The 27,089-nt window shown below is 37.9% G+C and overlaps 1 protein-coding gene across 4 annotated transcripts; it reads right to left on the reverse strand.

The window, feature by feature from the left end:
* Nucleotides 1-4,519: 4,519 nt before the first annotated feature.
* On the reverse strand, nucleotides 4,520-27,089 carry LOC143890329 (putative LRR receptor-like serine/threonine-protein kinase At1g07650). 4 transcript variants are annotated; one of them, XM_077394975.1, is made up of 19 exons: nucleotides 26,869-27,089; nucleotides 18,244-18,409; nucleotides 15,736-15,807; nucleotides 15,567-15,635; nucleotides 15,416-15,487; nucleotides 15,241-15,312; nucleotides 14,851-14,922; nucleotides 14,671-14,742; nucleotides 14,494-14,565; nucleotides 14,336-14,407; nucleotides 14,170-14,241; nucleotides 11,514-11,585; nucleotides 11,336-11,398; nucleotides 7,443-7,508; nucleotides 7,263-7,298; nucleotides 7,096-7,136; nucleotides 5,784-6,163; nucleotides 5,509-5,704; nucleotides 4,520-5,059 (listed from the first exon to the last, which is right to left on the reverse strand). In XM_077394975.1, the coding sequence occupies exons 1-19, from the start codon at nucleotides 26,960-26,962 to the stop codon at nucleotides 4,857-4,859; spliced, it is 1,962 nt and encodes a 653-aa protein (XP_077251090.1). In that variant the 5' UTR covers nucleotides 26,963-27,089; the 3' UTR covers nucleotides 4,520-4,856. The 4 variants fall into 4 exon arrangements, with proteins under 4 accessions (XP_077251090.1, XP_077251089.1, XP_077251091.1 ...); XM_077394974.1 differs by having other exon boundaries at nucleotides 7,096-7,139; nucleotides 26,869-27,088; XM_077394976.1 differs by lacking the exon at nucleotides 14,494-14,565 and having other exon boundaries at nucleotides 7,096-7,139.

Raw genomic sequence — 27,089 nt, forward strand, 5'->3', positions numbered from 1 at the left:
TACCTAAGGGGGCTTCTCAAGGCCAATAGAGGGGACCTATGGATGGTATTAGAGAAGGGATTATGGGCCCTCAAATGGGGTAGGAGAAGTACCCTTGGAGGGTGCAGCAAATCCAAAGATGGTGCTCAAGTTGAAAGGCATGGGTTTTCAGCTACAAAGAAGGGGTTATTAGTACCTAAGGGGGGCTTCTCAAGGGCAACCGAGGGGAGCTATGCATGATATTAGAGAAGGGATTATGGGCACTCAAATGGGGTAGAAGAAGTACCCTTGGAGGGTCCATCAAATCTAGAAGAAAGTCCTGAAGTTGAAAGTCATGGGTTTTCAGCTACAAAAAAGGGGTTATTAGTACCTAAGGGGGGCTTCTCAAGGGCAATAGAGGGGAGCTATGCATGGTATTAGAGAAGGGATTATGGGCCCTCAAATGGGGTAGAAGAAGTACCCTTGGAGGGTCCATCAAATCCAGAAGATGGTCGTCAAGTTGAAAGTCATGGGTTTTCAGCTACGAAAAAGGGGTTATTAGTACCTAAGGGGGGCTTCTCAAGGGCAATAGAGGGGAGCTATGCATGGTATTAGAGAAGGGATTATGGGCCCTCAAATGGGGTAGGAGAAGTACCCTTGGAGGGTCCATCAAATCCTAGAAGAAGTCGCCATAGAGGGGCCATCAACTGCCCAACATGGTCCCCAAGTTCACAGAAAAGGGTTTCCAGCTACCTAGGTGGGGTTACTAGTACCAAAAGAGGGTTTTCAAGGCCAATATAGGGGAGCTCTACATGGTTTTCAAGAAGGTATTTTTGAAATCCCATTTCTCCACTCCACAAATTGTAAAAATAAAAGCCTAGCATTAACATATGTACATGAAACGAAATCGCATTTCTCCATTCTACAAATTAACGTCAAAAATTAAACCCTAGCATCAACAAATACCGTAGCATGCAACTCTATTTTACTCTGTAGGTGGATACGCATATATGAAATGAAATCCCATCTCTCCATTTCACAAATTAATGTACATAATAAAACCCTAGAATAAATAAACAGCAGAACGTTTCTCCATTTCACAAATTAATGTCAAACATAAAACTCTAGCAGCAATAAACAACATTTACAAGCATTTACAACTATTTTACTCTGTAGGAGGAAATGCAGTAACTGACATGTATATGAACTGAAAAAAATTAAAAACATATTGCATGATTCCCCCCCCCTTTTGCATCTCTCTCAACCTCATTTTCCTTTTAAAAAGTAAATAAAAATGAGATTGAATAAAGTAAGGGAAGAAAACGACGTACCAGGCAGGATTTCCTTCAAATGCGAGGTTTGATACGTGCTTCCTCTTGGTCGAGATCGCCGTCGAGATCGCCGTAGTGATTGCCGTAGAGATCGCCGGAGGAGAGGACAAAAAACAGATGGTCGAGATCGCCGACGAGAGGAGAGAAGAGGGAAGAGAGAAGAGGGAAAACTTAAAAGCTTTTTTTATTTCTCTACGTCATTTCACTCGGTTTCTGCCAGAGGGGCATTCTCGTCATCCGAAATTTTCAAAACCAAATTTTGACCCCCTTCGGTCATTTTCAACAAACACTTGACCCCTCTGATATTATGCCTTTTATTTGTCCCCCTTATGTCAAATTTCCTAAATTATTTGATGTCAACGCATATAGATGAGATGATAAATTCGCTCCCCTACTGGATAATTCGCACCCCTTTGACATGAATTATGTGGCAGACTTGAATGTTTTTTTTTCATGTTAAAGAGGAGCAAATTATCCTACAGGGGGCGTGAATTTGTTATCGTCCTTTTCTAAAATTTGGGGGGCCTACCATAAACCCGGTACATCCAAACCATACACCTGTTACTCAAACCATGACCTGTTAATAAAGTATCCAATAATCATCCCTTAACATCCAACAAATTGGGTTACATAAGGCCGTGCATAGCTGCTGTATGAATTTTTAGGAAAAGTTACATAAGGTCGTGTGGAGAAAGAGATTTTATGGCTTACCGTGTATTTTGAGGGTGGTGGGGTATTTCGGTCAAAAAACGTGTCAGGAAAAGCAAAATTGAACCCCTTGACAAGTTTGAAATTCAGAGGGTCCATCTCACTATTTTACATTTTTAGGTACCGTTTGACCAAATTTCCTTATTAAAAAAAAAAAGCTTGCTTATTCTCTTCTTGTGTTATAATTTTGGTGGGCTGCTGTTGGATCAAATATCATGGGTGGATGCCCCCGCCAGTGTACTAACACACACAGCCACGCCCACGCCAAACAGATATCTATCTATATTATATAAGTAGAGCTGAATGTGGGAAGCTGAGGCTGTACCACGTGTCACGCCCACATTCAGCTTTACACCGAATTTATGTGTATAAGAAGAGAATTAATTAAAAACGTCTACAATTTATATAAAGCTTTCTATATATATATATAGAAAGCTTTATTTAATAGAGATATTGTAAACCTTGATTGTAGGCTTTTTTTTCATTTCATTTAATAGAGAGATTGTGATCCTTGATTTTATATATATATATATATATATATATATATATATATATATAGATCTTTTTTAGTTATAAATCTTTCTTTTTTTGGTCGCCCCATGCATCGCACGGGATTGCAACTAGTTTTTAGGATACTATGAGGGTTGGATGAGCTACGGTTAACTCCAAATGCGTCAAAAGTTAACGATTTCTGTTGGGGATATCACTGCCTTTTTTTTTTGTCCTTTATTTAATGAACTGGTAGGGGCCCTGCCAAAGATTTGCAAGCCACCTTCGAAGAAAGCCATTTCGCGCCCGTCCTTTGCATGTGATTACAACGGCCTATATTGACTTTGAGGCAGATTTTGTGGCACCTTGTCACTTTGGGCGAGGGGGGCTTATCTGACCTATAGATCACGCTAGATCACGATTCTACTGTTCATATCGTTGCTGAAGTGACTCTTGGTTAGGGGTGTAAACGGATCGAATTCGGAGCGGATATCGCTATATCCGAATTCGATTACAATATACACTATCCGAATTCAGATTTGGATTCGGATTCAACGGATATTTAATATCTATTACCGAATTCGTATCCGTCGGATATTGTTGGAATTCGGATATTATCCATACCTGTTTATCCGGTAAATTCGAACATTTTATTGCAGCACTTTATCTTTTTTCTCCTACTTACTCGAATGAATTTTCAAACCCTAAAACTAGGCCTCTACATTCTCTTCACAAAATTAACTCTCAAACCCTAAAATATATGAGATCCTCTTCTTCCTTTTAAAACAAAGGCAGAGAGAGAGAGAGAGAGAGAGAGAGAGAGAGAGAGAGAGAGAGAGAGAGAGAGAGAGAGAGATGTATGATAGTGTTGGTAGTGGTCTTTGGGTTTTTCCTTTTTTTTTTTTTTTGTATATGATGGAATGGGTTTGGGTTATTTTGATGGAATGAGTTTGGGCTATTTTTGTTTTTTTTTTTTTTTTTCTAAAAAGAATATTCACTTTTCTTATAGAAACAAAAGATATTGTGTCATTACTAAAAATAAATATTAATGATATTATTAATAATAAATAAAAAGGATTTACTTATCGGATTCGAATGTTAAACGGACCGGATATACCATTTACCAGATTCGCATCAGCTAAGAGCCGGATATCTCATAAACGGATTCGGATAATATCCTCTTGAAACGGATTCGGATAATAGTCGCTTTAAACGGATTCGGATGCGGACGGTAATCGAATTTCCGAATATCCATTTACACCCCTACTCTTGGCCTATGTAAAACCCTTGTCCTCCCCTATAATTGTTAGATCACGACCGATCGTCAATCTGTGGTCTTATTGCACCCGATTAACACTTGATTGTTATATGACTGGTCGTGATCCGATGATCAAGATTGCACCCGATCGAACATCGAGTGTTACCACAAGACCCGACGCTCGACACAGCACCCGATCGAGCATTAGCAATTGGAACACATTCGAGCGATCCTACGGTCTAGATAGCCGCCACCCTGGATCACCATCCGATCGAAGCGATCTTGATCCAACAGCTCAGATCAAATCTGAAAAACACGCACACGCACAACAGTCCCACCAACTTTTGCAAAACCCACATGTACTACAAAAGCAAAAGATAAAAGCGGGTCCTAAACCTTTTGGTTTCCACTCCAAAGAGGCATTATCAAAATAAAATCTTTTTTATTTACAAAACTATTTTCCAAAAACTCTTTATTTTGAAAATCTCTAACACGAACTTCCGGGCTTCAATGTTCTAAATTGCAAGCATCTCTGGGGCATGTGGAAAAGAAATGTAGTCGCAAAGCAGGACCTAATTTGAGGCAGAAGAATCTCGGCAACCAAGGGTAAGACTATCTTTCCTTGGGGATGTAAATTTTATGGCATACTTATATTTTCCCATTACACATGCAATTTATGATAAATTTGCAACAACATATTATTAGGTAAACCTGGCTTTTCTAGAGCTGGGACACTTGAAAAAATGGATGATAACTTGAGAAACAACGCTACATATATGTGAACATAACCATAAAATAGTGCACGTGAGAGAACAAAGTACTTTACATACGCTAATGCATATATGTGAACATAAATCATACAATAATTCGCAGGGGAGAGCAAAGTACTTAACATACTGATATAAGCTTAATATAGATGAAACAAAAGATTTGACACCATCAGGAATCAAGGTAAGCATTGTTATTCAAGAGCTTGCTAAGAAAATTGACTCCTTCTAATGCCACTGGTAGCTAATTGCCAGAAAAAAAACTTCCCAGCAAATGCACGATTTCTTCTTTAGTGGTTGTGATGTAGTACACTTGTTTCAGTCTCACCCTTGTGACTTTGCTTCTCAGGCAGCGTTTTCTCCAGAGAATACTTTGTAACGTAGTACACTTATTTCAGTTTCATTTTGGTCCCTTGTGACTTCGCTTCTCAGGCAGCCTTTTCTCCAGAGGATACCCAAAATCAAGAACACAATGCACAATAATAGAGCAACAATCCCAGCAATAATACCGATATGTATCTTCTTCTTGCCTTTCGGTAGTGGAAAGTCTGAAGAAGAAAAAGAAAATCATTATTAAGGTGATTAATGAAAGAAAAATTGACCAAGAAGATTAACCCAAGAACATAGTACCAAAAATGTTAGGATCAGACATGATTTAATGATCAAGTTGATGAAAATTCAATTGGAAAGAAGAACCTCAAATCCGTCCAAACTTAATTGGATTTAAATAGGCAGAACCAGATTTAACCTTTTTCCAAAAAACACTAGTATTAAAAATAAAAGAATATCATATAAAACTTTCAATATATATTTTTATCATTTGCATGATCTTCTATATGGAGTGGATCGAGATCAGCATCCTCCAAGCAAATAAGAAGGATTTAATGTAAACAGAATATATAAGACTCGTATTAGTCGAGTTAGTCTTTATTCATTGATTTGACTAAACGATAAACAATAATAAGAAAAAGATGCTGACACAAAACATGCTACATACCAGGATCCACCGAAATAGCTGATATGAGAGGACCATAGTTCCCTCTCTCAGGGATGCTTGTTGTTCCTTTTCCACCCCAATAGAAGCGGATCTCCAAAGAGTTACTACTCACATTTGCAGTAAAACTCTTCACAACTGCCTTATTAGAACCACCAGCTTCATCTTTAATATTGAAATCCTTAAGTACTAGTTTTCCCTGCACAACACACATCTCAGCATTTCTGAATTTGCAACCATAACATAAAAAAATGTTGTTTTTTAATGTGATTAGCTACCTGAATATAAACATCAAATATACGCTTCCCGAGGCTGCTAAATGTTTTGTCGTCCGTGAAGATTATCTCCGCAAAGTGGAGTTTCACAATGTAATTCCCATTTAGCAAACAAAATCCGTAATAAGTCAGGGAGAGTGGAGAAAGGCGTGCTGTACTGTACAATTCTGGATTAGAAATATTGAGTCCGGATTTAGCTGTTGTTGTGTAAATGTCATTATCCTTGCCATTGTCCAGGAACTGCCCAGTGCTACTAAATGCCCAATTATTTTTTATACTTAAAACAAATTCTGAAGCAGCACCTATGTGGTCATCTTTCTCATATGTGGCATTCCTGTCGATCACCTCATCTCCACCACAATTTATATGCAAAGAATAATAAACTGCCACAATGAGATCAAACTCCATATTAACAATAAATAAATAAGCGAAACTGAAAAATCTAATTGTTTCAATCAGGCTCTCATACTAGACAAATCAGATGCAGGACTTCACAAAAGTTTACCCTCTCTTTATTAATGTTTACTTTCTTTTCTAATTTCTAGGTATATTTAATTTAAATATAAGGTCTACAATATTTTAGGGATTTGCTAGGGACCATCGCAGAAGGCATTTCGTGGGCGGGCTGTTGCATGAGAGAGCAGCCACATGGGCTCAGATTTTGTCTTATTCATTTAATTCATCTGAGGTGGCTTTTCTCTCATGCAACAGCCCGCCCGCTAAATGCCTTCTGTGATGGTCCCCAGCAAATCCCATATTTTAATAACTTAATATTGAAAATCTCTAATTTGAACAGACTTGATCCCGCAGGAATATCTTATATTAATAGAAGAGACACTCCAAATGAGTGGAAAAATTATACAGTGTGCGCGCGTGCGCGTTGGTGGGTGGGGAGGGTGTTGTGTGTATGCATGGTTTTTCTTTTATTTAATAGTTCAGAGCATACTTTTGCTATTTTAAATTGCATTTCCCTCAAATTTTAGAAACATGCCATCTTTTGTTTCCCATGTGGCAGGGTTATTGTTAGTTCCATATTTGTGTGTGTAACACGGTAACTGTGATGTGTGTGTCTTGTGTTGGGTTATGAAACGTGTGTGTGTGTGTGCGGGGGGGGGGGGGGGGGGGGGGGGGGGTAGCTATGGTTCTGCTCTTCTTTATTAGTTCAGACCCGTTCCCACACTTTTATAGGTGTATGATGCTAATTGCACACTTTGAAAGAAATATCAAAGAATACAAACCCAAAGAAAGGTCTGTGGATCAAAAAGAAAACTACAAAGTACTACATCATGTTCCAATTCCAGAGCAGCATGCTTACAATGTTGACAAGGAAAGTTCTTTGAGCAATGAAAAACTCCACTTCTACACCATCAATATGCGGTCAAGAACATGTCAGAATTATAACATTATACTAAGTACATGTTCTATTACTCCAAATAATACAAATTATACTGAGATTTCACAATAAGGGGTTTAGATGCTTACGTAGTGCTCCCCGCAGAAGAGCTTTCAAACAAGTTGCTGTAGATACACTGAAAGTTTCAGTAATACAATATATATATATATATATATATATATATATATATATATATAGAGAGAGAGAGAGAGAGAGAGAGAGAGAGAGATAAAGCTGGAAAGTTTATTGAAAAACAAAACTTATCTTACACATTCCCTTGTTGACAATCAGATAATCCAGTGCTTCTCCATGTAAAATTATTGTATGAAAGATCGCTGCATGATTTGCAATATGAACCATCAATTCTTGAAAGGAAAAAATAAAATAGTTCTATACTCCAGAAGAAACACCCACCATATTGTTGAATTTCATCATTGAAGCTTCTAAACGTTTTATTCCATATTTCATACCATTAACAAGTATCTTGTTCCAATAAGTAGTTATATGGTCCCTTAAGTTTTGTTTCAAGTCTCTTAAGTCATATCACCCCATCCAAAAATTAAATAGAGTGCATAAAATTAGGTCAAAGGAACCAAAGTTACGTAAAAAAACATTTTCACTATTATATGTTTTCTTCCTCTAAAGTAAATTGCAATAAAATATTCAATGTTTGACGGATAATTCAATCTTCGATGTTGGTAAGCTTCATCGTGCATGAAGGTTTGTGTAGCCAGTGGCAAACAGATATATAGGTTATAATTGAAAATAAATTACAATGGCTGTAGGTTAAATTAACAATAATGTATTAGCAATAAGTGTGGCAATAACCTGGAAATATTATTTTGTTCACCTCATTTCTTATGTAGGATACTTGGGTCCAGTTATATTTCACCATATGTACTATGCTGTAGCACAGTATAATTCGAAGTGGTGAGGTAACTTTCACCATTTGGCATTCTCTATTTAAAGAAGATATTACAAGTGGGATGATAGCATCAACCCCACATAACTGTTAGAAAGATAAAAAATGTGACTGGTGGAAGAAATAAGTACAAAAACTAAAAACCAAGATACAAGATAATAACCCCTTGACGCCTGTTTGCATGAAGAGACGTCAACGACTTGATACTTTCATCTTATCGCATGGGAAACACCATGTGGCTGTATGTGGTGAATTATCCCTTATGAACCTCCCTCAACCACAGCGGGGTAGCAATGACGTTGAGTTTGGATTGCAATAACAAAAACCGTGAGAAGGCAGACCTTTGGTAAATGACTCTGCTAGTTGTTCGGATGTCGAAATAAAATGAACCCAAAGTGCAAACCTTTCCCGAACAAAATGATAGTCGGCTTAAAAGTGTTTCACCTTCACATGTAGAATCGGGTTGGCCATGAGATATGCGGCACTTATATCATCGCAAAGTAGCAATGGAGGTTTGAAGGTTTGCGGAGAAAAATGTAAAGATCACGGAGATGTTGAATCCAGCAGAGATGATGCCTTTAATATAAATGACGAATAAGTTTAACGGCCTCTAGATGGGTAGTCGTAGGAGCTTGCATAAATATAGTTGAAATCGACTGCATAGGGCTATGATGTCAAACCGTGTAAGTGTAAGATATTGGAGGGCACCGACAATGCTGCGATAGTGAATAGCATTAGTAACTATTGTACCAACAAATTTGCATAGTTTTGGCCAGCTAAGAGCTGGGGTGCTAAGGGGGGCTTAGCACCAAGCCTATCAATACATTCCAAGAGGTCCAATGCAAACTTGTGCTGGGTCATAAATATACTTGAAATCGACTGCATAGGGCTATGATGTCAAACCGTGTAAGTGAAAGATATTGGAGGGCACCGACAATGCTGCGATAGTGGATAGCATTACTAAATATTGTACCAACAGATTTGCATAGTTTTGGCCAGCTAAGAGCTGGGAAGCTGAGGGGGGCTTAGCACAAAGCATATCAATACATTCCAAGAGGTCCAATGCAAACTTGTGCCGGGTTAGACAGATACAATTTGAGGTGCGGGAAACTTCCATTCCTAGAAAATAATTGAGTGCACCAAGATCTTTGAGATCAAATTGAGAAGATAAAGTATTAATGAGACGATCAATGCCAAGAGAATCACTGCCAATAATTATAATATCGTCAACAAAAACAAGGGGAAGGACTGAACCAATAGAAGAATGCAGAAAGAATAGTGAAAGATTCGATGCACTATTGTGATAATCAAGCTCAAGAAGAAAGTCCTTGAAACGACTATACCAAGACCGTGATACTTGTTTAAGCCCATATAATGACTTGTGGAGTTTGAAGACAAAATGAGGATTGGATGGATCAACAAAACCAATGGGCTGCTTCATGTAAACATCTTCAGTCAAGTTGTCCCGCCCCGCAAGAATGCGCTCTAGCAATAGTGAATATGGGTGAAGCAAATGTGATAGATCTTTATATATTAAGCAAGCTAAGTCAGGCATGGTGTTGGTCTACGTATATGTGTATGATATTACAATCACAAGTAGTTACAACTTTGACACCCAGGGACTACAGGACAATTTGAAAGAGGCCTTTGACAAGAATGATATAGGAGAACCAAAGAAGGATTATGATCACATAAAAAATACAATGCAGATCTCCTGAACGGATTCGCATGATGAACTGCAAGCCAGTCACACCATTCCTATAGTGTATAACAACAAGATTAGTGGAAAGAAAAGCAGCAAGGTGAGAGATTCACACAATTATCATAGTATTGTAGGAGCCCTTCAATATCTTACCTTCACTAGGTATCGCATAACCTATGTAGATTATTACGTTTGTTGACATCTACATGATCTAAGAGTAGTTATTGACAGTCAAATAGATCGTGAGTTATGTCAGAGACACACTGGACCACAACTTTTTATAGAGTGCATCATGATAAGACAGCCGATGCGTATGGTTTTTTAGATGTTGATTGGAAAGGAGATCCAGAAACATGGAGATCAGTCACAAAGTTTGTATAATAGTGACATAATCTCTTAGAGCAGCAGGAGACAAATGATAGCGGTCAAATTTAGTCCAGAGGCCAAATATGGAGCTATGGACTCTACTGCAATAGAATTTCATTGATAAATATCTTCCAGGAACATAATTTGAGATCATGTAGACACATTCTATCATGACAACCTTAGACACATTCTATCATGACAACCATAGTGCCATCAAGCTATCTCCACATTGAGATTGGCCATCACTTTGTCCATGAAAAGGTTGGGAATGGTGAAGTTCATCCTAGTTTTGTAACCAATTGTGATCAAATTGCAGACGTTTCACAAAGAACCTTATTGTAACCACCATCACAACTTGGTAGATAACTGAACATGTTGCAAGGAAAACTCGAACTTGAAGGGGAAGTGTTAGAGCTGGTCGAAACTCATAAGTAGGGCTATTTTAGTCATTAAGACTTGTGTAGAAACGTCTTATGTTCTTTTGATAAATGGAAAAATGAGTTTGGATTCCTCTGTGTTAGGATCACTTTCCTTTTTTAGAAGATTTCCATATTGCACTAGATTTCTATTTTCTCATTTCCTATTCTCCTGATCTATATTTCCTATTTTGCTATCCTTATTTTCTATAAGATGTAGATGCCGTATGGCCTTTTGAGCAAGAAATAAAATCACGTTTAGTGCTTGGCACATTGGAGGTCGAGTTTCCTCGAATTAACTCATTGGAGGCCTGAATTTCCTCGAATTAGCTCACTTTCTTCTCTCTTTCCTCTCAATCTATCAATATTCTTCTTTATTTTTTGTTTGATAGAACGGTGTTCTATCACTCTGCATGAATCCCATTTCTCATGAGTAATACACTTCCATCTCATTATCATATTTACAGTAGATTTTAAAATTAATTGGAGCCATTTTTCTCCCATTAGCCACACATTTTATTGGCAAGCCAATCGGCATGGTTTCTGGTTTGCTTGTTATAACAATTCTTTATAGGTTCTGAATGCTTTCATCAAGAAGTCCATCAATAGAACCTAGGTCTTCAGTCAAATCAAAGACAACAATCATAGTGTCACTAAAGCAAAAAGGATACATGGATTAACAAAAACAATATATTACATGCATGGGGAACTAATATATCACCATAAAAATTATAACAAGCATGGAGAGAAACATACATGTTATCTCCTTTATGCATCCAGTCTGGTACCGGTCCAGTCAGCAAGTTGCTAGTAAAATACCTAATCAAAAGCCACAATGATTTACTGTGATTGAGCAGTTTGTGTAAAAAGAACACCATAATAGTTTCCATATAAGCTAGTTTGAAAATTTATTGTGATAAATTAGTCCACTCACATGAAATCAGATTTTTGTAGGTTTCCGAAGTTGCTTGGAATATTTCCTGTCAACTTGTTAAAGGTAAGATCTCTGCCAAGAAAAACACAAGGAAGATTAGATAAGAACAAGGTTCTGTCCCAAAACAATGTCTGCTAGGGCATTCAAGTCATTTATTGATAATCAACTGTTAATTCTTATAGTAGAAATTAATACTAAATATACTTCAATGTTGCAGTAAGAGCGTTCCAAGACAAACCTAACAAAATATTAGCAACATAAATAATTGAACATAAGTCACCGACGCTAAACATTTCCATCCAAATTGATGCATCAAAAAGCACCATAGTTTTAAAACTCCCCCGCATCATTGTGGACTCCCCCAAGTCGACTCCCTTTTTTCTTTGGTCATGTTCTACTTTTGCCGCCGCGATCCGCATTTTGCTCTATAGAGTTCATAAAAACTCCTTTGACTCTCACGAGTTATGACCGCATCAACCTGAGTACTCAGCCGTGTCAACCAAGTTACTCGACCACGTCGTGCCGAGTCGACTAGGATTTTCTTCGACCATGTTTTGGTCCACATCCGTATCTTGAAACACTGATAAGCACTACTAGGTTTATCTATGCAACATAAAACACATGTTGAGAAGAAACGAGTCCTTCTGTGGCTCACTTTCCAGAAATAGTGACTATGATTAACTCATGATGAGCATGGAAAGGTCAAGAAAACACAAATAAAAGCAGCATTTAAAACAGATGATAACAGACCAACACGCTAGGAAGTTGAGTCTACGCAAGGCTTGCCAAATGTAGTTGACTAAATGTTGAGAAAATAGAAAATAAACCTACAAATGTACAAAAGAGCATGACAAAACCAGCTCAAGACATCAGGGTTAAACTGACCATGTCTTGCTAGGAACTAAATGAATGCTAATTTTGAGGGTTCAATTGTTACACAATAAAAACTCAGAAAGGTATAAATGATTACTTCCCATTCTTCCTCAAGATAATACGCCAAGAAACAACATGAAGCTAACCAATTTAGAATAAATAATCCATTGATAATATCCTCAAGTTTAGTATTAGACTAGATTTCTTTTAAGAGAATGAATCTTATAGACTTAGAATACATGATCTTGGAAGCTTATTGTTCACCTGTATATGATGACTATAACCCTAGCACCCAGTATATTAGTCATTTTAAGCAAAAGCTCACTCCTGGACAAATGCTTATTAAGCGCCCCCCCCACACACAGGTTCATAAAGGTGACCTATTGGTTTAAGTGGAGCATCACTTGTGTTTATAATGGGGCATTACCCCAATGCATCCATCCATAGTTATCATTTTCGTTTCGTTTTGGTTGAAACATTTCGTCCCCTCCCCTTCCGGAATTTCAGAAAGGAAAACCACCAAATACAGTTTCACCCTGTTTCGTCCGAAATGGGGTGTTAGGGCAAAATGCCTTGTTTTGGCCAAAACAACCTTTTGGCTTTTTTTCTCCTCTTCTTCTTGGCTCTTATTAGTTGTCTTCTCTTCTTCTTGCCTCTTCTTAGAATTGGGTATTTTCATGCAAAATCATTTAAGTAAATGTCCATTTACTTAAGATTTACATGTAAATAGGGGAATGCCTTCCATTTGAATTTATTAAAAATAGTTTTAGCACCCACATCTAAAAGGATAAACAGTCAACTTCGCAGTCTAGTACAAAATTCAGCATTTTCGGTCATTTCAAGTCGGTCAAAATCATAACTGTCAAATGATGGGGTATTTTTCTAATTTTAAAAATTCATAAATTCTATCATGTCCAAACATTATTAAATCCTAAAAGTCCAGCCGAAAAAATATCATAATTTAGTCTCTAAATTTTTGTTCATCTAGTCAGGCACTGGTTAGTACAGGCATTTCAGATGACAAAGATTTTCCTTTAAGTAAATATTAGATCTTTACAACCTTGATGTTATTATGGATTGGATTGCATAGGATGACCCTTTTGTTTAAATTTTTAGGAATTTTTTATTTTTTATTTTTTTTAATTAACTATAAAAAAAAAGAGTTTTCGTAGCGTCTTTTCAGAAACGAAACGCCGAAGCGTTCCGTTCCACTGGCAAAAACGAAACGACGGATAAAACAGAATCGATAAGTAAGCATCCATCACTTGTGTTTAATTCAGTTTAGTTTTCCAGAGCTCTGTTGTAATAATAAACTGCATTTCTTGCAAAAGAGTATATCTTTTCTCTACACTTTTATTTTTCTGCATGAGATTTCATTTGGACCATTTCAACTTTATTAGCTGCATCTCTACTGTTAAAGTTCATGATTACCTGGGCTCCAGAAGTACGTACTTTTGAGCTTCTGGACGTTAAAAATAAGCAATGTGTATGACTCAGTTTGTGGAATCCAATTGATCATTCATTATTCCCACTTGATGTTTTAGGAAAGAGAAAAATACATGAAATTTCCTTCCTTAATTTGGTAAGACGTTATTCAAGGGACTCTAACTCAAGATCATGTTGCATAACAACAGCTCTCTTGGCACTAGAATGACTGCCTTCAAGGAATGGATCGGTACATGAATCTACGTTTAATGAACATATTCTCTCTACTAAAGCAAGCAGATAAGAAGACAACATCAGGTAAAGAACATCTTTACCTTCTCTAAAAGAATCAACTTACAAGGTTTTCAGTTTTGTCATTGTCCCAATATAGTCAGGGATTGCTCCAGAAAGATTACAATTCCTCAATATTCTGTAACATTGGATAAAGTGCATGCACTTCAACAACCCTGAAGAAAGATGAACTTCTGTACAACATACCAAAGACAAGCATTGATTCGACTCACAGTGTCCTCATGCCTGTCATCTTACTCAGTGGTGGAAACCCCAAAGATGGTCCATTTATGTCACCAATCCTCCTGCAAAAAAAAATCCACAAAGACTAATTACCAAAAATTGCTACACGAAACAATTAATGGTGCAAATATCAGTTGTCTCTACTCACAGGTCATATAAATTTTCCAAAAAGGAAATGCCAGAAGGAATAGGCCCCTGCAGACCACTTCCTTGTATTGCTCTATCATGGATGAAATTTGAAAAAAAAAAAAACAATAAGAAATAAAATTCAGAGACACTACTCTAGAAAAAAGAAACTCAAAATTCAAAAGAACAGAATGGTTACAATTTTTCGAGCTGCGTCCAGTTCTGGATGAAATCAGGTATCTTTCCAGTAAAGCGGTTATCCATTATCCTACTGCACTATGCCAAAAGAAAAGAAAAAAAAAAGAAGGAAAAGAAAGATGATGAATTTCATGTCCGTAGAACAAGACAAATAAAAAAATAGAAAAACAAGAAAACTTACAAATCCTTCAGATTTATGAGATTAGCAAGCGTAGCTGGCAACTCTCCCGTAAATTCGTTTGAGCAGATTTGACTGTAGTTCAAAAAACCAAGCACTGAATGGTCACGAATTCACGGTACATAAGGCCTCTTTAGATGGTACCAAAATTGGTCCTAATCTGTGAATAAAACTACTTAATTTTAATCTTATTTGTAAATTGGACATGAACACCTCTTTGGAAGCCATCAACTATATATTTCTAAAAATAATCATATTTGATTTCACAAACATTTGAATATATAAATAATCACTCATCTTCGCCTTACTTAATGGCAGGGGTCATGAAAATTTTTAATTTTTATTTCTTGGGAGGGGGAAATGAGTTCCCTCCTCAAGTTTGCAAGATCTTACATTCTCTCAATATTGACCAGCTTCCCAAGTTCTTGTGGAAGAGATCCAGAAAACCGATTGGCCTCCAGATTCCTGAAAATCCAACATTCTTTGTGATCATAACAGCAGGAAAAAGACCCATATGAAATTCGCAGAGAATAATGAGACAATAAAATAGAAAGAAAATGAAACGTACAAAGATCTGAGAGTAGTAATGTTTCCAAGCTCTTTTGGGATGGGTCCTGATAAGCGATTTCCGAGTAGAGAGCTGTAATGACATTCTCTCTCTCGTTAATTTTAGAAAAGTTGAAAGTTATTCGCAAGGGTGAAAAAAAAAAAAAACTTACACGTTCACAAGTTGCATGGTTCCCCATTGGGGAGGTATAGTGCCGTTGAGGAAGTTGCGACTGAGATCACTGTGACCACCAAAGAGGTCATTTTGGGCGTAATTCAAGCAAGTAATGTTGGGATGATCTAACTTGAGCTGTGGGCGTAAGTGTGAGAGAGAGGTCTTACAGTATCTGGAGGAAGGGCAGCCTGACCAGTTCTGGTGGAAGCACTCCTTGTAGATTTTGACCGTTGAGATATCTGCAATCCAAAACGGACAGAAACCGCTTATTAAGCTCTTTCAAAGCTCCAGAGGTGCTGTTTTTTGTTGTTGGGTAAGCTGGGGTTTAACGGAGACCCCTACCAATTTCTTAGATAAAGAGAAAGATGATACATTAATAATAGCACAGAACCATCCCTAACGTGCTAAAGGGGAAGAATCAACGCTGAACACATGTGTGACCTAAGAGATCTAAATGCTTGTGAATTATATAATCAACTAATATGGTAGGGGTATGATGGGCTCCTAGTGAGCGTCTTGGCCAATTTTTCTTGTGAATTTCCTGCCCTAATTCATTTGATTTCTCAAGTTCTGGATTCTCTTCTTCACTAATACCCTCATGCTCGATTGAGATCAGGTAGACTTTGATTACATTCATCCGCCCAGGATACCTTTTTTTTTTTTTTTTGAGATTCCTTGGGATCTTTTGTTGATGTTGGATCGTCCTCGTTTTCTGAGGAAGATTCTAAGGAGGAAATCTCTTCAGAGTCGGGGTCGTCGTCTGTTCGAGTGTCCTCACTCTCTTCATCATCTGTCTTTGCATCTGATTCTTGATTATCATTGTCTTGGATGACTTTCGAATCTAGGTCCTGAAGTATGTTGAATGGATTTTCTGCTAGGAGGGTTTTGGACCCGGAAGGAGTATTTGCACCTTTGTTTTTCCGAGGGCTTCTGTCCAGGGTATCACCAATCCGACAAGGAGCCTGAGAGATATTGTCTCTCTGGGCCAGATATGTTTCTTCAGTTGTAGGATTCAAATTTTTTTTTTTTTCAACCCATTCTTTTTTCTTCTGCAATGGGGCCGATGTCTTTGTTGGGTGTTGGGGGCATCCTTCAGTAGTATGATTGAAATCTTTGCAGGTTGTACAAGCACTGGGTTTCCAATCGTAAAGATGGTCCCAGAAGGAGTTTCAATTTCTACAAGCTCTGAGATGCTTTGAAAGAAGCCGTTCCTCTTTAAGTTACACTTTTCTAAACCGCTCTCTTATGCTGAACATCGAATTCACATGATATATTCTCCACATTTTCTTCCTTGGGCCACCCGTTTGTAGTGTAAAATGGTAGTCATAAATACAGTAGATGGACCGGCCCGAGGGAAAAAAAAAAGAGCTAATATCAATTGTCATAGATAAGAGTAGATTGGACTAGCCCCAGTGCCAGTGGACTGAGGATAATTATTCCTTTCAAAACCTTGGTGTCGTGTTTAAATGCACGAGCTGGCTTTATTTGATTTCTTTAGCCCAAATCTTTGGGGAAAGAACTTTCAAATGCCTTTTCAATTAGTAAAGATGTACTCCATTTTGAGTAATGTGCAAACTACAATCAAATGACTTTGGGTTCAATTGCCCTGTGAATTAGGACTTAACAATTCATATAGGGCATCACTAGTCAGGAATTTTTTTTTCATGATAAATTGGTGTCTCCAAGTGGCGAGAAAGGGCGTAAGGCGGATGAAGTTGCTGACTCAGGAAACTAGTCTCTCCAAGTATTAAGAAGTGGCTAAAAATAGGAAACAAAAAATTCTACTAATAATAGGATCGGCTTTTTTATACTTTTAGCCACTCCGCACCCTCATCTCAATCATGCCCTTGCAAATCTCTTTCCTCCCACTTCCCTAGCTCTTGGATAGCCGCTAGCTATAAATATTATAGTCTTTGTCGATGGTGAAAGCTCTATAGATCTGAATGTTAGAGGGTTGATCCTAACCTTCTATAGATCAGAGGGTTTATATGGCTCTAACTATAAATATTATAATATGTATCTATAATTGAAGCTCTCGGATTGCATTTGACTACGGATATAGTCACATAGCGTGCCAAACTTCATGCATCACGTGTGTTCTCGATTGAGGTTTTTTTGTTGCACCAATTCATTTTGTCTTTTATTATTAAAAAAAGGTGTCATAGGTTGTTATAGTTCCCAAAATCCCTCACAAGCCAACTAAGAAAAGAAAAGACAGGCTGTGTTTGTGGAATTATTAAAGGGAAATGATAAATACGCCCCTTTTCAGTACTTGGGACACCCATCGTATCTATGACTACAAAGGGCTGATGTACTTCACATTTCAAGGAGTGAACGCACCTGATTGCCACGTACAATGCAGCTGGGTGTCCCAAGTGATGAAAAGGGGCGCATTTATCATTTCCCTTATTAAAACATAGAAGTGCAAATATCAGTAGCCTTTCTCTCTCTGTTGGATTCCTATACAACCTACTTATGGGATTTGCTAGGGTCCGTCGCAAAAGGGATTTCACATAACGTCCTTCACATGAGAGAGCAGCCACCTTACGAATAAATACAAATTCTGTTGGAAAGTAAGCCTATGTGTCTGCTCTCACATGCAACCTTTTGAGATGGACCCTAGCAAATCCCTTCAAATGAAAAGAGAATTTAACAGTAGTTGGAAGTATACGTACATGTTTACGACATGACAGACTGCTGTGTTGTTGCAATTACATTCCACTGCAGTTCTGTTGCTATTGTTGGTGTCCACAACCCACCCTGATTCTCCACTACAAGGGTCTGCGCTGAAATCCCAATCCATTTTCCCCAACTTCCTACCTATTTCTTTAAGAGCGGCCACTGTTTATCATATTTAACAGAGAATGTCATTAATTTATTATAGCTTTACCTGGATTTGAGTATATGGTTTTATATGTTGAGAAATTGAGGGTACTGTTGTTGATAGAAAACAGAAACTTGTTGCTTCAAGGCTTGATATCACTTTCCTTAAGACAAGATTCGCCCCCACTAATAGTGTGCAAAGGGGATCCGCGAATTGCCTCCAAGATACAATGAAGCCTAGTATGGAAGACCTACTAATGTTTGATGACGCGTAGCACTAGCGGAATCAAACCCGAAATGCCCTTCTGAAAGTTCAAGCCTTAGAGAAATTTCTAAATAATGTTTCAGCAGAAAAACAGTATCTAGAATAGTAAACAAAAGAAAAACAGTATGTAGAAATACTTGGGGATTTTGTAGGAGTGTAGAAGAGAGTGTAAAGTCTATCAGAATTTCCAATTCGTTTTTCTATATGAAATAACCGAATTCTGCACATTTTGTAGACCACCTGGTGTCTTTTCAGTGTGAAAAACACCTCTACAGGTCACGTTTCCAGAATGTTTGAAATCTGACCGTTAGATCGCACCCATTGATATTGAACGGTCCTGATCGATCCTAGATGTGACTGTTGGTTTGAGTAAAACCTCTCTCAAACCCAGTCATCGTTAGATCAACCATCTATGGTGTGGATCGCACTCCCTTGGCACTTGACCGTTGGGGGAAGGGACACAACCCATTTGATCACACCCTTTGACCGTTGGAGTTATGGGCCCGTTGGGCCAACCATTAGGCCCGAACCGAAGCCCAACCCAACCGGTCGGCTTTATGGGCCTACGAACCATTTGACCCACCCATACAACCGGTCCACCTTCATCTTGATCCAACGGTGCAGATCAAATCTGGAAAAATTAAAGGCTCCAATCGCTCCTCGCGACGTTACATACGTGCAAAGTGCGCCTAAAAAGCGCCACTATGCGCCCTATAACCCATTGCCCACGCCGCGCGCGCGTGCGCGTGTGCGAACGGTGCGTTGCACCGTCCCGCGGGTCCAACCATGGGTTCAACCCAATGTGCAATCAAACAAGTAATAGAAAAGTGTAGTGCTTTATAAGCCCTTCTCTTTCTTTTCTCTCATCTGGTACGGGACTATCTTTTCAACTACACTTCTACATCCTTTTGTAAAAGCAAATCTTTCCAAGAAAGTATTTTCCTTTTCCCAAACGCTATTTATAAAACATTTTCCAAAACACTAATTCATGATTTTGAAAATCCAAAATCACTAACAATCCCCCACCATTTTCAAAATCAAATAAAATTTTCTCATCAGGCTTGGAAATCTTATGCATAGATGAAGGTATCTCTCGATTTGAACCTTCACTTAGTGAGGACACATCAAAGTTAACCAGAATTGCATAGTAGACGTATCTTTGAACTAGCTATTCTATTTGGTTAACCGGATACGTCTCACACACAAGATTTCACTTCTTTGGGCAATTTTTAAAACCGACACATGTACTGGCCTTGTGTCTATATCTTGGTTTCATGAGCGCTCTAGAGACTAGCCAGGTCTCATAGGAAGCGGCACCACTCCCACACTCACATAGGTAGGCTTATCAAGAGTGCCCATGTAACTAAAACACTCCAACATTATGTTATAAGCTTATTAAGAGTTTAAATACTCAGCCTTCTCCTTTTAAACATTACAGGTACCAAGCACTTTACCTTGCGATGGCAAATAATACAGATTATAGTGCTTGCAATCACTCCATATGATGTATTTGGACTCATTGAACTCAAGACTTGATGTTTATTCAAGTGTTGAGTTGAGGTTCCATCATTGGTGACTATTGGTTAATGGCTTTAACCCCATCCCTAATTATGTTTTACACACCAGATCTCTTGCAAGAGCTTTAGTGAATGGATCGGCCAAGTTTTGGCTCGATCTCACAAAATTAATAGTTACTACTCCATTAGTAAGTAACTCTCTTATAGTACTATGTCTAAGTCCTATATGTCTGGACTTACCATTATAAACATGATTATATGCCATTGATAGTGTGGCCTGACTATCACAATGGACATAAATCGATGGCATTGGTTTAGACCATAACGGAATTTCCAATAACAAATTGCGAAGCCATTCCGCCTCTTTACAGCATGCTGCCAGAGCTATAAACTCTGCTTCCATAGTTGAAGTTGTTATGCATGTCTGTTTCTTAGAGGCCCAGGAGACTGCTCCCCCACCAACGATGAAAATCCACCAACTGGTTGATAAATGGTCTATACGCTCAGTTATCCAACTAGCATCAGTATATCATTCTATTACAGTTGGATACCCACTATAACATAAACCATAGTCTATAGTTTTCTTTAAATATTTTAAAACTCTATAGACTGCATTCAAATGAGAAAAACTAGGATTACTGGTAAACCTACTAAGTTTACCTACAGCAAATGCTATGTCTGGCCTAGTATAAGCCATAGCATACATAAGACTACCAATAACACTAGCATACCCTAGTTGAGAAATAGTCCTGCCAGTATTAAGATACAACTTTATATTTAGGTCAAAAGGTGTTGAAATGGGTGAACATTCAAAATGGTTAAACTTTTTGAGAACTTTCTCAATATACTGTGATTGTGTTAGAATAAGACCATTATCCTGTCTTATGATTCTAATACCCAAAATCACATCACCTTCACCCATATCTTTCATATCAAAGTTTTGAGAAAGAAATAATTTAGTACTTTGAATGCTTTCAATATCAGTACTAAAAATTAACATGTCATCAACATATAAACAAATAACAACACCTTTGCCATCCTTAAATTTACTGTATATACATTTATCTGACTGATGTACCTTATAACCATTTGACACTAAGACTTTATCAAATCTTTCATGCCATTGTTTAGGGGCTTGCTTAAGCCCATACAAAGATTTGATAAGCTTACATACTTTATGCTCTTGGCCTGGCAGAATAAATCCCTTAGGTTGTTCCATATACACTTCTTCATCAAGTTCACCATTTAAGAATGCGGTTTTAACATCCATCTGGTGAATGTTAAGTTTGTATATGGAAGCAAGGGAAATCAACACTCTAATGGTAGAAATCCTAGCAACAGGTGCATATGTGTCAAAGTAATCAATACCGGGTTTTTGAGTAAACCCTTTGGCAACTAACCTTGCCTTAAAATTTTCTATGGTCCCATCTACTTTGATCTTCTTCTTGAAGATCTATTTACATCTTATAGGTTTAGACCCAGGTGGTAGATCAACCAAAATCCAAGTCTTATTACCCATGATAGAATCCATTTCGTCATTAATTGCTTCTTTCCAAAAAGTAGTATCTTGTGACTTTATGGCTTCTCCATAGCTTTGATGGTCACTTTCTATGCTTAAGTTTAACAAGACAGAACCTTGAAGTTTTTCTCTTGTCCCTTCTACCAGGTAGGTTACAAAGTCAGGGCCAAAACTCCTATCCCTTCTATCTCTTGAACTTCTTCTTATTTTACTAGGTTGTACACTAGGTTCACCAACTTCTGTTTGTGATTCTAAAGGATGATCTACAGAAGTTGTAGGTTCAATTTCTTTAGGAATTGAAGTGAACCTATATTCATAGAAAAAGGCATCTCTAGACTCAATTATGGTATTGACATCTATGAAATCATTAGGTTCTATAACTAAGAACCTATAGGCCTTACTGTGACTAGCATATCCCAAAAAGATACACTCAATACCCTTTTCACCTAATTTCCTTAACTTAGGTTTAGGGACTTTAACTATAGATCTACAACCCCAAACTTAAGTTACCTTAAGTTTGATTTTCTTTTCTTTCACAATTCATAAGGGGTTATATTAGATTTCTTACTAGGTACCCTATTCAAAATGTGACAAGCCGTAAGTAAGGCTTCACCCAAAAAACTCTTATTTAAACCAGAATTAACAAGCATAGCATTAATCATTTCAGTAAGTGTCATATTCTTCCTTTCTGCTACACCATTTTGTTGTGGTGTATAAGGGGCAGAAGTTTCATGGACTATGCCTACTGATTCATAGAAATGAGGAAAGTGATATTTACCACCGTTATCTGATCTGAGACATTTAATGCTTGTTATACATTGGTTTTCGACTTCAGTTTTATAAATCTTAAATTTTTCTAAAACCTCATATTTATGACTAAGTAGATAAACATAGCAGTACTTAGAATAATCATCAATAAATGTAACAAAGTACTTTTTACCTCCCTTTGTGGGAACACTATGTATGTCACATACATCACTATGAATTAAATCTAACAAGTTAGAAGTTCTATCTACTTTAGGAAATGACTTAGTGATTATCTTGGTTTGCATGCATGTTTTACATCTATCTACTAAGTTATTTTCATATTTAAGAATTAAGGTTAACTTAACCATATCATTCATTTTTCTAGTATTTACATGTCCTAAACGATTATGCCATAAAGATAAAGAAGAATCCAAAACATAAGCAAAGACATTCAATTTATTGATATTAAGTTTGAACATCCCTTCATACATATATCCCTTCCTAACAAAAGTACCCCCCTTAGAAAGAATGAACTTGTCAGATTCAAATACAAGTTTGAAGCCATTCTTGTTGAGAATGCTTCCAGACACTAAGTTCTTTCTAACTTCTGGTACATGGTAGACATCGGTTAGAGTGAGTCGCTTGCCGGATGTGAACTCAAGTTCTACCTTGCCCTTCCCTTTGACTTCTGCTGTCGACGAATTTCCCATGTATAACAAGCTTCCATCTTCAACTGTTTCATAAGTTGAAAACAGGTTCCTGTCTTTACAGACATGCATCGTCGCACCAGAGTCAATCCACCAATCATTGCCATCTTCAAGCATATTTGCCTCTGAAATCATGGTGACAAACTTTTCTTTGTCTGTTGGTGCACTCGACTTCTTATCCTTAAGAAGTCGGCACTCACTCTTGTAATGGCCTGGTTTGCCACAGTTGAAACAAGCACTCTTTCTTTTCTTATTCTTATTAGTCTTCTTTTCAGGGTGTTTGTTTCTCTTCCAATTGCCTTTTCCTTGTTGGTTCGAATTCTTGACATTTTCCACCAAATGAATCTTAGAGGATACAGTTTCATTTTCTTTCTTGTCTCTGATTCTTGACTCTTCCTCAATCCTGGGGCATTGAGCCAAGTCTTCAATAGACATTTCATCTTTCTTGTGTTTTAGATTTTTTCTAAAGTCTTTCCAAGTTTGTGGAAGTTTGTCAATAATTGAAGGGACAATGAAGGAATCATCAAGAAGGATGCCTTGCAAATGAATTTGACTAATTGCATGTTGTATTTCATGTAATTGATCAATAACAGACTCATCATCTACCATTTTAAAATTTAAAAATTGACTCACAGTGAATTTCTTGCTACTGGCATCTTCCGCCAAGTATTTGGCTTCAAGTGCATTCCAGATTTCACTTGCTGATTCTATGCCTTGATATATGTCAAATAGTGTATCTGACATAGCATTTAGGATGTGCCATTTGCAAATGTAATCATCATGTTCCTACTTCATCCTTGCACGAGCCTCCGCCAAAGTTTCATTTTCATTTGCTGCCGGTTTTAGAGTAGTGAGAACCCGGATCACTTTGAGTGATGTCAAAATGAAGTGCAGCTTCTTCTGCCTGCGCTTGAAATTTTCTTTGTCGAAACGTTCAAGTTTGACAAAGTCTTGGGTCATTTGACGAACTGAATAAAGTGCCATTGAAACAACAGTAGAAGATCTTGTCTTAATATTGTTGAGAAATTGAGGGTACTGTTGTTGATAGAAAACAGAAACTTGTTGCTTCAAGGCGTGATATCACTTTCCTTAAGACAAGATTCGCCCCTACTAGTAGTGTGCAAAGGGGATTCGCGAATTGCCTCCAAGATACAATGAAGCCTAGTAGGGAAGCCCTACTAATGTTTGATGACGCGTAGCACTAGCGGAATCAAACCCGAAATGCCCTTCCGAAAGTTCTAGCCTTAGAGAAATTTCTAGATAATGTTTCTGTAGAAAAACAGTATATAGAATAGTAAACAAAAGAAAAACAGTATGTAGAAATACTTGGGGATTTTGTAGAAGTGTAGAAGAGAGTGTAAAGTCTATCAGAATTTCCAATTCGTTTTCTATATGAAATGACCAAATTCTGCATATTTTGTAGACCACCTGGTATCTTTTCAGTGTGAAAAACACCTCTACAGGTCACCTTTCCAGAATGTTTGAAATCTGACCGTTAGATCGCACCCATTGATATTGAACGGTCCTGATCGATCCTAGATGTGACTGTTGGTTTGAGTAAAACCTCTCTCAAACCCAGTCATCGTTAGATCAACCATCTATGGTGTGGATCGCACCCCCTTGGCACCTGACCGTTGGGGGAAGGGACACAACCCATTTGATCACACCCTTTGACCATTGGAGTTATGGGCCCGTTGGGCCAACCATTAGGCCCGAACCGAAGCCCAACCCAACCGGTCGGCATTATGGGCCTACGAACCATTTGACCCACCCATCCAACCGGTTCACCTTCATCTTGATCCAACGGTGCAGATCAAATCTGGAAAAATTAAAGGCTCCAATCGCTCCTCGCGACGTTGCGTACGTGCAAAGTGCGCCTAAAAAGCGCCAATAAAGCGCCACTATGCGCCCTATAGCCCATTGCCCACGCCGCGCGCGAGTGCGCGTGCGCGTGTGCGAACGGTGCCTTGCACAGTCCCGCGGGTCCAACCATGGGTTCAACCCAATGTGCAATCAAACAAGTAATAGAAAAGTGTAGTGCTTTATAAGCCCTTCTCTTTCTTTTCTCTCATCCGGTACAAGACTATCTTTTCAACTACACTTCTACATTCTTTTGTAAAAGCAAATCTTTCCAAGAAAATATTTTCTTTTTCCCAAACGCTTTTATAAAATATTTTCCAAAACACTAATTCATGATTTTAAAAATCCAAAATCACTAACATTATATGGCTCTTGTTCTTTAGGCTCTGTTTCTTTCGACGTAAAAATGGAAGTAAAATTTGTTTTATGGTGTTAAAAATGAACATAAAACAAATTTTACGTCGAAAGAAACGGAGGGCGTAAAATTTATGCCTATTTTCAGCATGCCCCACTATGTGAAAGTAGGTCTCATCTTTGACTGATCTGAACCATTCATCTGGTACTCTTCACTTTGGATCTCCTATGGCCCGAAAGTCAAATCAATCATGCTATTGTAACTTCAAATAACATGTATTTTTTACAAACATCCCATCTTTGACTGATCTGAACCATTCATCTGGTACTCTTCACTTTGGATCTCCTATGGCCCGAAAGTCAAATCAATCATGCTATTGTAACTTCAAATAACATGTATTTTTTACAAACATCCCATCCCCCCCCTCCCCGTAACATTTTTCGTGAGAGTGGTTCACTGCACGAGGATAAATTCACCACTTTTAACGTTTCCTTTACCTTTGAAACTTAACGGAAAACGTCAAGGGGGGATCTCATCCATTGGGGGGGGGGGGGGGGGGGGAGGGTGATCACTGCCCTTTTGACTTTTGTTACTGAAAACGGACGTATGTATAATCAACGGCTCCCATCCAAGGATAAAAAATACACATAATTGTATGTTAGAATCGCTTGATTGTAGCCACGCCCCTGTTTTCTTTTACATAATTCTAAAATAGAAAACACTTCTAAAGCGGGATCCCATGCTGAAAATAAAGACGAAGTGAAAAGGGCCGATTCACTAGTTTGTTTGTTAGTTAGTTAGATTTTTTTATTTTTTTTGGGATTCCCACTCCCTTTGTTTCTCAACATGGGATACTGTGTTTATCTACCAAAAGAAATCCCGATTTGCTAGCAGCCCTAAAAAAAAGTACTCTTATCTAAGAAGTAAAATCTTATGGATCTTGGGCAAATAAAATACAGCCAAATAATTCATGTAATATCTGTGAAACTACCAATTACTCCAAAAGATTAGTGATGATGTTATTTAATTATTTATTCTCCAACACTCCTCCTCATTTGTGGCCCCTCTTTATTTTGGGTTGGCCGTGTGGCACATGTGACACCTCTTTTGGGTTGGCCTGTCATGTTGATTTTTAATACCAATTGAACAACCAATTTCTCCAAAAAGCTTAAGCTGTTAGAGTTGGTGTTATTTAATCATTTATACTCGAGCACTACGCTCACGTGTGGCCCCTCTATCATTTTTTGGGTTGGGGACTTAAACATGGAACATGTGTACCCCTCTTTAGGGTTGCCCTTGTATGGTTATTAGGGATGGTGTTATTTAATCATTTATTATTCAACAAAATCTCTTAGAAAATGGTATCCTAAGCTCGACTAGCAAAGGATGTATCCACAGGAACCTGGAGTCTTGAAGTGTTTCAAACCTTGTGAGAAATTTATATCCATGCATAACCATATAACCAGACACAAACACTAGCAATATTAAAGGAATCAGAATCTCATACCTTCATCAGGAGGAAGTAGAGTGGCTCCATATCCAAACCTTCCTAAGCAAATCAGTCCAACAACTGAAACAAAGAGGAAACGTCCGAAAAACATATTTGATAATCACAAATATCTTCTCCGGATTGAAAAATAAAAATCTTCTTCTTTTTCGCCTTTTCTGCTTCAGATCCGGAGCTCTTTCCACAACACCATAGAAATTAACTCAAGAGAAGAACATATA

Source organism: Tasmannia lanceolata, unplaced genomic scaffold (assembly GCF_043159265.1).
Source record: "Tasmannia lanceolata isolate RefF3 unplaced genomic scaffold, GAP_Taslan_0.1 ptg000013l, whole genome shotgun sequence".
In the NCBI taxonomy this organism is placed as follows: domain Eukaryota; kingdom Viridiplantae; phylum Streptophyta; class Magnoliopsida; order Canellales; family Winteraceae; genus Tasmannia; species Tasmannia lanceolata.